Genomic DNA, 13,470 nt, shown 5'->3' with positions numbered 1-13,470 from the left:
ATATGCAAGAGTGAAATCCTGAACAAAACTCAGAAGAAAGAAATGATCGATCGACAAATCATTGAACGTAGTTAACAACATGGGTCTTGCTATTACGTTAATGTAATTGAGGATCATATGAAGGAAGAAGATGAAAGCAAATGGATATATTTCACGTAAATATGTGACGAGTTAAAATCATTATACATCTACAAAGAAATATAGACGTGTCCCTTTTTTTAACCTTATATATTATTATTTTTGTCATTTTTTACTCTTGTCTTTTTCAAGTGAAGAGAGGCTAATAATAGGCTATGATGAGAGTGATGAGATCGACTTTCTTTGCAAATGAAGAGGGATATGATGGGGAGAAGTGACCGCTAAGTGCGGAAGGAGTGGTCCACGATTTAGTTAACATATCCAACCCTTCATCCAATTAAAACCTTCCAACTCATAACTATCCAATTCAACCAAATTTTTACCCAAATCACTGGAAATACATACTTAATTTATTAAACTTACTTAAATTCATTTTCTTTTTTTATTATATCAATAATTTAACTATATAAAAATAAATACTAACTTATATAAGAAAGATATTTAAACAATACTAAAACAAAACTAATAATACTTTATTTTATCTTTAAATTTTGAAAACTTTAAAGTTATGTTATATAATAGAAAATTGATATATGTAAGGACTAAACATGGATAATTGAAAAACAAAAATATATATATATATATATATATATATATGTACAAAAATGCAGGGACCAAACATGTATAAATGAAAGTGGTTCTCTTCTCCATTAAATCTACTGCAAAAAGAATCCTATATATATATAATATATATATATATATGTTGATGCAGGCAGAGGGGAAAAAAAGAACAAAATATAGTTGGGGTGAAGAGATACAATTTTTCAACGGTCACTTTTCCAACTCAACCCTCGGCTTCCCAACTCAATTTCATACCCGATTTCTCCTACCCGAATGATACCTGACAACTGAAAATGGTGTAGCCGATCGGCTTCACAGAACCTAAGTCCTAACCGAGGGGTACTCCCTCCACCCTAATGGACAACTATACGGTTATAATGATATTCAATCCTGACAAAGCTGGGTTCGAGAGAAGTATGGTATAAACAATTTTATTTCTATTAAAGAATATAGAGACTCCTTTTAAAAATATATCCGACCTAAGGCTTTATGAATTGACAACATATGATACCCTTTAATTAACACGACATAATTAAGTAAATACATCATTATTCCCAACCAACACCATCAAAACATAATCAATCAAAAATCTGGCCAAGTTTTTATGGAATAGAAACTTGACTCTCTGTTTCCATGCTAATCAAAAGTTATAATACTATACATTGTTCCAATTTTAGACCCACATCTCCTCTCCTCAAATTTAAAATCTAAATTTGACGATACAAACCTTTTAATGTATCACGTCATGTGATCATATATATTTGGTATGATTAGGTACATAACGAGAAACAAATAGCCCAAAAAGTAGAAATCCTTGTCACCGTGTGTTTAATCAATGTCTATATCACTATATGTCGAAGACATAAGTTGTCTCCATATTATATCCAATGCATGCCAATTTGATCTACAATCCTATATTAACACGTTATACTACTCTCCCCGTCTTATTTTTTTCATCATTTTTATTTTTCTTTGTCTCATGTTTTATTGTCCGTTCTCATTGAATCATCAATGGGGTTTTTTTTCCCCTTCATTAGCGCTTTCCTATTATGCCCTATTGTTGATTCACATATTGCAATTAAGTTGTCCAAATAAATAAAGCGTTAATGGTAAGAGCAAATTTGTTAATGTATTAACCAAACTTTTCATCAATTGCACATTTTATAAATCAGAACTTATTTGTGAAGACAATTGCACATTTTATAAATCAGAACTTATTTGTTAAGACAATTATATAACGGGGAATGGAAGGAGTACTAGTGTCATCAAAGTAATTCTACTTACCAAAGATAAATTGAAAAAAAAATAAAATTCACATTTTGTCTGTTCTTTTGGAGCGTTTCACGTGGATTTAGTTATTTAGTACTTGTGTTTGGTATTTTAATCTCGGCACCAACTAAAAACAGATGAAATATATGGCATCATATACTTTTTTTTTAAGTGATTCACGTGAAATGTTTCACGTGAATTTAGTACTCATATGTGATATGTCATATAGGTGTTTGAACCTATATGGTATACATATTTTTTTAGAAGTAAAAATTATATAACCATAAAGAGGAGTGAGTGTCTCATACTATCATATACTCTTTTTTAATTTGTAATGTTTACAGCGATTTTTGTATTTGTTGTGGCGAACACTCACGTGGGTAGTTTCTATTCATTTTAATCAAATTGTCCCTCACTTTTGAAGGTATAGTAAAATCCCATTTTCCCAATACCCAATTATACTTACATGATGTTCATGTAATCGGTGAAATAAAAGTATATATCATGTAATATTTTGTATTTCATTAGTCAACCATAAATAGTATTTGATTGATCGATTAAGAAACAAAATTTTATTACTGTTTTAATTGAATTTAAATAAACAAGCTTATGTTGTTTAAATAAAAGTAAAAATTTAATTAAATAACCATTTAAGTAGTCAACCATAAACTAGCGATGTATTAATATGATGCATGTTAAATCACTATACTTTACGACATAATTGTTTGAACAACGTTCAAATAGCTTCAATTCTCTCAAAAATTTGTTAGTATATATATAAGTTCTCATTATGTTATATAAGAAACACGTCATATACATATAGCATTATTTAGACACTACCAATTATTAGACATCTATTATGTTAACAGCTTGTTATTAATTCTGAAAAACATAAATATGATGACGTGGTTGAATATTATATCTGACAATGATGGTATCTAAAGGTAGAAAACATGATAAGACCATTCATAAACTAAAGAAATGATTAAAAACATCATGCAAGGGAAAAGTGTGATGACTTTATTTATTCGAACAACTTAAAAATCCCAACACAAATGTATGTATTACTAAATTAAATTATCCTATTATATGCATAATGTTCCATTTTAGAAAATTCACCATACATCTTCTCTGAGTAATGGATGGAACTCTATACCCGGTATCACAATTGGATACTCATCAACTCACATCGTATGAGCTATATGATGTCGGTATCATGTGGGGTTTAGGCATAGGACGAAGTGGACGACCGATCGAGGTCCGATTTTTTAAGGGGCTCGATCTTTTAATTTTTTTAGGTATATATATATAAAATATATATGCTGTTAACCAAAACCGTTACAAGTTTTAACAATTATCCAAAGATTAAACAATAGAACTTAACAAAAAAATGCTCAAGTAACAATTTGATATAACATTTATCATCGTTTTAATATCTTAGTTTATATAATTATAATTGTTGCATCTATCTTCTGGACCCTTTTTATTTTTTCTCGGTCGAGGTTCATAAATTTTCAGAGACGGCACTGGTCAGTATAATACATCCATCCTAATCCTCACATGATCTGGGCACCCCAAAAGATTGAACCTGCATATTTAAACTTGACATGTGGGTCAAAACTTTATTGATAATAGATAACTTAGAGGAATTAATTGGCATGAAGAAACGAAGAGATGTATTTGAGACCATTAGGGGAAAATGTGTAATGTCATATATTACCAATTATATGTAAGTTAGGCACCAATTTTTAACCAATGGAATGCTCACACGTTGTTTTACCAAAATTTATAAAAAAAAGTGCCAAATTGTGAGGGTTAAAATGAAACTAAAGGGCCAAAAGTTGCCATAAACCCATAACATGCCGAAACAAAAAAAAAAAAACAAAAAAAAAGGTAAATTTACATATGCTTAAAAATGAAAACCAAAAGGAGTCACAATCGGCTCTACTAGGCCAATAAAAACCTTGTGCCGATGGATAGACCATAGGAAAAAAACCGATTACACCAAATTGGCACTAAGTTTCAAGTTTAATCTAAACCAAGACGGGTTGTTTTGGCGTTCAGGACCTTCGGACGTTGGTATATTCCGGATTTAATAATGGCTTTGATGACCTTTGGCTATCTAGAGGTATGTATCGTTCATAAGCGTCTGAGATGTATATTATCATTGGATAATCCCGAGTAGTCGGGCGCTTAATATCAGAAATACATAATTACATGTCATCATTCTATTTATTTCATACTTGTTACTTTTGTATTGTCCGAAAGGTCAAAGTTCATTGGGAGTTGCATCTTGTACTTCACTTGTTCACATGAACTTGGATTAAACTGCAAGAAACGAGATCTAACATTAGATGTTGGATTATGAATATTATATCTGTTAATGATGTTTAATGTTCCCTAATCAAATGACAAAACATAAGATTAAACCCAAGTGATGGGGAGGGGAAACTTTTAGCCCATCGTTTCATGTCGCCAGGGTAGGACCAATATGGAGCGAACATCCGCATGACCACTAATTAACCAAGTATGCAAGTACCATCACTAACCTCCAAAAGGATGGTCAACTACCCCAAACCATAATGAAACTTTGATGCACTAATGACTCAATGAATATAATAATTATTAGTAGTACTAGATTTTGAGCTTCACAAGTCTTTGTTGATGTTAATAACTGATGACGTACCCACCCAGATGCAATCACGCAGGGTACGATCGAAGGGTACGTATCGCTCTCGGTAAATAAGGAAAGGATTTGCATTTATTAAGAATCCTATATTCTAGGAAAGAAGATCAAATCAAATCCCTTATTCTTAGAAGAGATATGCACGGCCCGATTAAATCTAATAAAACCCTACTTGGGGAATAAGTCACGAACCCCCTATAAATAGGGGGAAGGATGGCTAAGTCGAGATCAACATCTCACACACACATACTTTCTTGGCGTACAAAAGGTTCTCACACCTTACCGGAAGGGAATCGCCAACGAACAACCACAAACACCCCCATTCCTCCTTTCTAGGCTAACGGATTGGCTGTACAAACAATTGGCGCCATCCGCGAGACATTCTCCGAACAAGAAAATCTACAAAATTTTTGTTTTCCCAAACCCTAAAAACCTAGAATCATGAGCGAGGAAAATAGGCCACCACCTGGTTTCGGTGGAGAAAGCATAGATCTAAATCGAAATCAAGATGGCACACCCATAACACCTTTAACAGCAGGGGCAACCTATGCCTCCACATCAGCCCAACCCCCGCTCAATGATGCATATATAAGGCAAAACTATACCAACATCTTGAGCACTCTGAGACGTCTTCAAGACGCAGGAGAATTGGCAGGTAGGGCAATCAACTTCGACGAAGAATATGATGAGTATGACGGCGACACACCGCCAAACGGAAGGCGAAGGCAACCACACGATCCTCGATCAAGAGTCCAAAGGCCAAACAATGCAGCGGGATCGCAAAACAATACTCAAAATCATATCAACCTGGGGCCCAATACCCAGGGTCAAACAAACTCGGGGTCGAACACCCAGAGTCATATCAACCTGGGGCCCAATACCCAGGGTCAAACAAACTCGGGGTCAAACACCCAGAGTCATATCAACCTGGGGCCTAATACCCAGGGTCAAACAAACTCGGGGTCGAACACCCAGAGTCATATCAACCTGGGGCCTAATACCCAGGGTTAAACAAACTCGGGGTCGAACACCCAGAGTTATATCAGCCTGGGGTCTAACACCCAGGGTCAAACAAACTCGGGGTCAAACACCCAGAGTCATATCAACCTGGGGTCTAACACCCAGGGTTAAACAAACCCAGGATCCAACACCTAGGGGCAGAACCACCCAGGTCCAAACAACCAGAACAATCATAGTTTTACACAAGGAGTGCCGAATTCAGGACAACAACATAATGTGCCGGGATACGTACATTATACGCAGTACACCAATATCCCCCAATACTCAACAAATTCACTCCCACAGCATCAGGGGGTACTTACCCAACACCCCCCAAACACAGTCCAGGGGATGAACACCCCAGGGTACCAACAGAATTCACAAAACCAGTTCAATCAGGGTTTTTTGACCAATACACAGGCACTTAACATTCCAAGGGCGCACAATTTCGCCCAGGGTTACGCTCAAGCCTACGGGTCCCAAGAGATTCAAACCACTCCGCAGGTGCAGACAGGGAATCCCCTATACCCACCCCAACAAGGACTCCAAATGACTGGACAAGCCCCAGGGACGCACTATCATCATACAGGACCACAACCAGGTCAGGATTACAATTATCATTATAATTCAGGGGCATATAACCAAGGGCACGGGCAACACTATCAGTCTGGGGGACCAAATTTTAACACCTACGGCACAAATACCTGGGGACCAAACACATACCAAACTCCACAATCATATCAACAAAACACGCCTAGACCATTTACTCTTAGCAGGATCCCAGTAAAATCACCATTTACAGAATGGATAAAAAATCACCCATTACTAGCAAACATGAAATACCCGGCACACCTAGGGAATACAATGGCAAGGACGACCCAGATGATTTCTTACAAAAATTTGAAGGGACAGCAGAAATGCAAAATTGGGTCGAACCAGTGGCGTGTAAAGCATTCAGAATGGGGTTAACAAGTGACGCAAGAGAATGGCTGGGTAGTCTGACAGAAGGATCGATAAATAGCTTTGATAAACTCAAAACAAAGTTTTTATCGCACTTCTGTCAACAGAAAAAACACAAGAAAACACATGTAGCAGCCCACAACATCAAACAAAGAGAACATGAAACCTCCAGGGACTTCATAGAAAGATTCACCGTGGAATCACAAGAAATCACAGGTCTAGTAGATTCGCAAAGGGTCTCTGGGCTAATACACGGTTGCCGGAATAGAGAATTGGTCGAATGTTTAAATACAGATTCAGCAGAGACATTTGATGAAGCAAAGAAGAAAGCCCGCAAATTCCTGGACACAAAAGAAATCGGAGCAAGTAATTTGGATGACACAAGGTACAAAAAAGGGAAATGGCAATCAAATAAAGACCAGCAACGCTATAGCCTATATAACAGAGAAGAAAAGAGAAGAGATTATAACATATCACTGCCAGAAATGACAAAAACCCCAAAGGAAATATTACTCAAAGAGGCAGTAGGAAAAACATTCCCCACCCCATCAAGGTTAAGTGAAAGAGGAAGACGGGATAAAGATAAATATTGTGATTTCCACAATGACACAGGACACGACACCAATTCGTGTATGCAATTGAAGAAAGCCATTGATGAAGTCATTAAAACAGGAAAATTGGCACATCTGGTAAAAGGAATCCGACAACAGGGAAAACCAAAAGCAGATGAGTCTGGGGAGCAGAAACACAACAATACCCAGACAACAATCTACACAATCAGACGAGAAAGATAAGTCGAGAAGAGAAAAGGGGTTGACGCACTAATCCGGAGCGTGGGAGAAATCTCATTTCCACCGATACTGGGAACAAATGTCTCGAACGACCCATTAATAATCAAAGCGATACTACAGGAATGATGGGTAGACAAGATCCACATTGATGATGGAAGCGATTGCAATATACTATACGAGCATGCGTTCCCAAGGGATAACCCACTCCCGCGTATCTTATTATCACCCCCAGGAACTCGGCTAATCAGTTTCTCTGGCGACAAAACAGAGCCTGCGGGAGAAGCTACCCTAGCAGTCACCATTGTTGCAGGACCATGTAGGAGGACAGAGGAGCTAACGTTCATGCTAATCAAAGGACACTAGCCTTACAATGCAATCCTGGGAAGACAAGCACTACAAAAGTTCGGAATGATACCCTCCGTCATACACAACATGATCAAATTTCAAACGGAGGATGGGATAGCAAGTCTCCGGGGAAGTTTCGAACCACCCAGAGTTCATGGACAAACTGGCACCAGTATGCCAACAAAGAAACATAGGCTAGGAAGAGAAGAAGGGGAACTTGCAAATATATTCCACAAAATGGAAATAAAAAAGCAAGAAGACCCAGAACTCTATAATAGCACTCATAAAGCAGAATAAGTCTATCTATTTCGTATATCTAGTACTATTCTATGCTTCAATAAAATAAAAAATTATGATTCATGGTGAAGAAGGATCGCAACCTCACACACATAATTTCAATAGATGCCAACAAAGGCAAAGATCATACTCCTATGATTTTATGACAAAGTCATGACTATAAAGAAAATAAAGGCCTAAACAACGCCAAATATGGCACTTACAATCATACTCCTATGATTTCACTACAATCATACTCCTATGATTTCACTACAACGCCAAATATGGCACTTACAATCATACTCCTATGATTTCATTACATACATGCATCATTGCTAAAAAAGCAGAATGCACAAATACGCTTGAGCTGCCGAAGAGGCAAAGAGCACATACCTACTTGTTAGTAAAGCAAGTACACAATCTACTAAACATACGAATAGTATGCACACACCTGAAAAAGATAAGCAGCTAAATAACGGGCATAATATAAGCATAGTTAATATTGTCCAAATGACCCGCAGGCCCTAAAGAAGAAACCCAGACAGACTGGGGGGCTAAAGAAGATTATATTGTTTACAGACCAAGGCTACATAGCCATCAAATCACATTGTTCAAATTTCCAAGACAAGCAGTTGATCAACGGACAAATCAGGGTGAGCAGCAAACGAGGCAATGACAGGAAACTTGGCATCTTCCCACTCTTTTGCAGCAGCTTCAACTTTTTGGGAAGCCGCTGCGTCATAATCAAGACGGGTAGCCAAGTCCACATGGCCCTCCTGGCTGAATTCCTCTAATACTTTGGACCTCTCCTCTAGCCTGTTTGCCGATATGCCTTCACCCACTGCCTTCAATACATCAGGATGAGCCAACAAAGTCTTGCACACATATGGGACATACTCAGAAACAATCCTGTTGCGGTCAACCCTTAACTCCTGTAACTGCTTGGATAGATCATCAATCAACAACTTGTCTGCTTGGGACTGGGACAGCATCCTGGCACCTTCAATGGACTTTGCTTGTAGCTCTGCCTTCAGCTTCGCAATCTTCTCATTCCTGGCATGCAAAGTAGTTTCTTGGGACTTCAATTGGTCTTCTTTCTCTTTCAAAGTACCAAGAGCAGATGCTGCATCACCATAATCTGCCAGCTTCTTTTCAAAGTCAGCCACATTATCCATCAACAAGGATTCCCGGTGAGTACTTTCCTGCAGTGCTTTTGCAACTCTGTCAAACCTTAATCTCATCTCAGTGGTCATAGTCGTATGGGCATCACAGTCTTCATCAAACAACTCCAAGAACTGTTAGGGTTTTGTAGCTCTTATCTCATCCACAGTATGTTTTGGGATTTGAGTCCTGAAGATCCACTATGATTCATAAAATTCTGCACATAACATATAGCGAAAGCACGAATGAAGAATTCATGCAATTACAAGTAGAATGCAAGTTCTATATGAAATTGCAACAAAATTGGCACTCTTACCTGTTTTTGGAGCATCCCTGGCTGAAGCAGACTTTTTGGGTTTCTTGCTTGACACACGAGACTTTGTGTTACCTTCCTCAACATCCTCATTTGCAAGCTGAGCAATAGCAGCAGCAACCCTGGCCCTTTTCAGACGAGCACCAATGGATCCACCAGGGGGAAGAATGTTGGTTTTCCTCTTGCCAGCATCAGCGATAAGGTCAACATCAATAGCCTGTAGCATGGGAGGGGCATGACTAGCTACCTCTGCTGTCTCTCCAGTTCTCTCCCCAGCACTACCGCCTGCAGATACATTTGGGTTGAGTGCTTGGGATACTTCTTTCGTACCTTTTTTCACAAACTTCAAATACGACATATCTGCAAAACGAAATGAAGACAATGACAAAGCATGTAGAATATATATAAAAATCACACAAGAAGAGCATACCATCAAATTCTTCCTCCCCTTCAGCAAGAGCAGGAATAAGATTGGCCCTAAGCAATACACCTTCTGAATAACGGTACACAACAAAACCTTCCTCCTCCAAAATGTCATATATTTCACCAACGTCATCATCCGGAATGGGGTCACCAAAGAAACCTTTCTTTTGGACTTTCAGCCTACTCTTTTCATATAAAGATTCACAATACGGGGGGAATAAACTATGGTTCATAAACACATACTCATCCTTCCAATCACGGATATCCACACCACCCTTTATGATGCACTCAATACCAGGCCTGTTTGCAATGGTGATCCAGTCACCAGCGGCCGATATACTCATAAGTTTTCTAAATAAGGTCAAAGACGGTTCAACACCATATGCCCGACAAACAACCTCAAATGCTATTATCCTAGCAATCCCTAAGGGATGCATCAAAGATATGTGGCACTTAAAGTATTTCAGAACCTCAAGAAAAAAGTTGGGGAATGGATACCTAAGATTTCCCATGGTGAAAGATTTCACATATACAGTGACAAACCCATTTGGGGGTTTTAATGCACTTTGAGAACGAGTGGGTAATCGAAAAGATGAATGGCGGCTGGGGAAAAATTCATCAACAAATTCCCTAAGTGTGTCGGCATCGACGACAGATTTGGTGGTCGCAATACCACGTTTTGCATTCATTTTAACAACAAATGAAAACAAAGGAGAAAGATCGTACCTTTAATGGCAGAAGATTTTTTCAAGACGCAGCGGAAAAGTCTTTTGATTGAATGAAGATTTTGATCGCAAATCGGATTCCCATGCAAGTGTTATTTATTTTGTGGAACCGTCGATGAAAGGGTTTGATTTTTGAGATACGCGCCCCCTATCTCTCACATTAATTCCCAAAACCTACCACATATATTTACACAATAAACCCTGAACTTTGCGTTCTGTTACAAAAAGAGCGCGGAGAAGAGCAGGTATGTGTCTAATACGATTATCTTCGCAGAGTCACCCCATTAGACTGGGGGGCTTGATGACGTACCCACCCAGATGCAATCACGCAGGGTACGATCGAAGGGTACGTATCGCTCTCGGTAAACAAGGAAAGGATTTGCATTTATCAAGAATCCTATATTCTAGGAAAGAAGATCAAATCAAATCCCTTATTCTTAGAAGAGATATGCACGACCCGATTAAATCTAATAAAACCCTACTTGGGGAATAAGTCACGAACCCCCTATAAATAGGGGGAAGGATGGCTAAGTCGAGATCAACATCTCACACACACATACTTTCTTGGCGTACAAAAGGTTCTCACACCTTACCGGAAGAGAATCGCCAACGAACAACCACAAACACCCTCATTCCTCCTTTCTAGGCTAACGGATTGGCTGTACAAACAATAACCTCTCTTAACCTTTTTATGATTTGTGATATGTATATTTATGATAAATCAACCTAATTGATATGCTTAAAATTAACCTAATAATATAATATGATAAGTTTTAGAAAATTCAGGGGATAAAATTAGAAAAAATAATTAATAGAATACAAATGTCAGATTTTAAAGTTTTCGGTTGATTAATTCTTTGACATATCTTTTAAGTCTATTTATCATTTTCCATATTTATATGTACATGATTGATAGACCTAATCACCACAAGTAATATAAACACATACTTTAGCCAATTATAATGTAAATAAAGAAAGAAATACACATGGTGATTACTTTGGTCCGGCTCAATTAACGTAATTCACTACCACATATATGACTAGCTACAAATGTTAGACTATAAGAATGTACTCAACAATTTATAATGCATCACCGAATTTAACTCTTTACAAAACGTCAAAACTTTAATTAAGTTTCAAGAATTTCTTTTATAACAAAAGGATGAATTAACAAAACTTCTAACTATAACTTCAGTTTAAAAAGTCTAAGACCGATATAATAAAACCTGGCCTTTCTGTGACCTACACCTTGACTTAACATGTACGTGTTATATCTAACATATATAATAAAGGTCATTACACATTGACATCGTTACGAAGGTATTAATTGATCATATACAATTATACATTCCCTTTTTCCATTGGATTGATGATTACTTTTTCTTTTAGTTTATATCATATATAAGATCGATTGTACTGAAATCTACGATCAATCCATTAAGTGGGTCATATCTTTTGTCAATGTAAAGACTAAAGACCATGCAATTTGGGGGACAAATTCATGCACATGTCGAAAGGGATTAAAAGAAGAAATAATGGAAAGCGAAACATAGAGTGGCAAATGGTGTGGTCTTGGATGTCAAATGAGTCAATTGTCAATTACATTTGGTCGTACTCACAGGTCTAAAATTTATATTATATGGGTCCATATGCTCTTTGCTTGTCTTGACACTACTTAATTAGTGCTTTGCTACGTCATTGTAACCAAGTATGATATGTTACTTATTTAAATTATCTGTATATTTCAAGTATCATATCGTATTCAATATTCATATACTAATTCTTTAACGAGTGACTAAAAAGACGTATGAAATTTGAGTTTTTCGATTCAGTACACAAGTTTCACTTTGTAAAGCTGGAAACTATATGAGTGGTGTAGGAGAAAATACGTAGTAGAGAGGGGGCGAATGGTGGTAGGAACAAGTGAAAGTAAAAATAAAAGTGAATAAAGTGTCATGTCTCCCAAAATAGACCTTTACATTTCATTCATCCATTCACTTTCTTTAATTAATAGTATATTTTACAATAATTTTGATTCATGTATTTATGTCGGTTTAAACCATAAATTTCAACCTTCACCACTGATTAGTAGGTCTCGTAAAAAAAAATCAACTAAGCTTCCACTAAAAAGAAATTGTAGTTTGTACGCACCACCTTTTAAATATGCAAAAAGATTTGCTAAGTTGTTCGTACTTAAAAATGTGTATTAATAGTCTACACTAAAAAGTACGAAAAAAGTTACAAGTTTCACATTTAAAAGTGCGAAAAAAAATTTTACACACTAATAAATGTAAAGATCATTTCTTCGCGGGTGATTTATTCGCACTATAAAAATCATTTCTTAGCGGGTGATGTTTACACAAGTGCGAAGAAATCACCCGCGAATAAATGATCTTCATACTTATAAGTGCATAAAATATAAAATTTGTACACACTTATTAGTATGTACATTTTTTTTCACAGTTATAAATGTGAAACTTTTAAATTTGTACGCACTTATTAATGTAGACACTTTGTACACATTTATAAGTGTGAATGATCCAATAATATTTTACGCACTTTTCAAAATTGCGTAGAATAAAACGTGTAGAATTGACTAATTTGTTGTAGTGTTCAGAGAGTGTTGTAAAACTCGACCGGCTTGATCAAAATTTTGTAATCGTATGAAATTGGTCAATTTTGGTCATACTCGATCGACTTGGTTAAGACTCGGGGTCAATTTTGGTCATTTTAGAAAGAACCTTTTATAAAATCCTAAATTGATTTAAGTTTATGTTTCTAAATAATTATGTTATAAGTCTATTATACATATATATAATTTCA

General features: G+C 36.7%; 1 protein-coding gene across 1 annotated transcript; it reads left to right on the top strand.

Moving 5' to 3' along the window:
• Positions 1 to 6,456: 6,456 nt before the first annotated feature.
• Positions 6,457 to 7,407, top strand: LOC122601583. The gene has a single exon (XM_043774332.1). It carries the CDS (start codon positions 6,457 to 6,459, stop codon positions 7,405 to 7,407), a length of 951 nt encoding a protein of 316 aa, XP_043630267.1.
• The last annotated feature ends 6,063 nt before the right edge of the window (positions 7,408 to 13,470 follow it).

This window comes from Erigeron canadensis, chromosome 5 (genome assembly GCF_010389155.1).
Source record: "Erigeron canadensis isolate Cc75 chromosome 5, C_canadensis_v1, whole genome shotgun sequence".
Lineage (NCBI taxonomy): Eukaryota > Viridiplantae > Streptophyta > Magnoliopsida > Asterales > Asteraceae > Erigeron > Erigeron canadensis.
This window is presented reverse-complemented; position numbering and strand designations above follow the sequence as displayed.

What these genes read in the sequence shown, in the direction of transcription:
- LOC122601583 (XM_043774332.1), top strand. Translation starts at nt 6,457, where the DNA reads ATGGATAAAAAATCACCCATTACTAGCAAACATGAAATACCCGGCACA.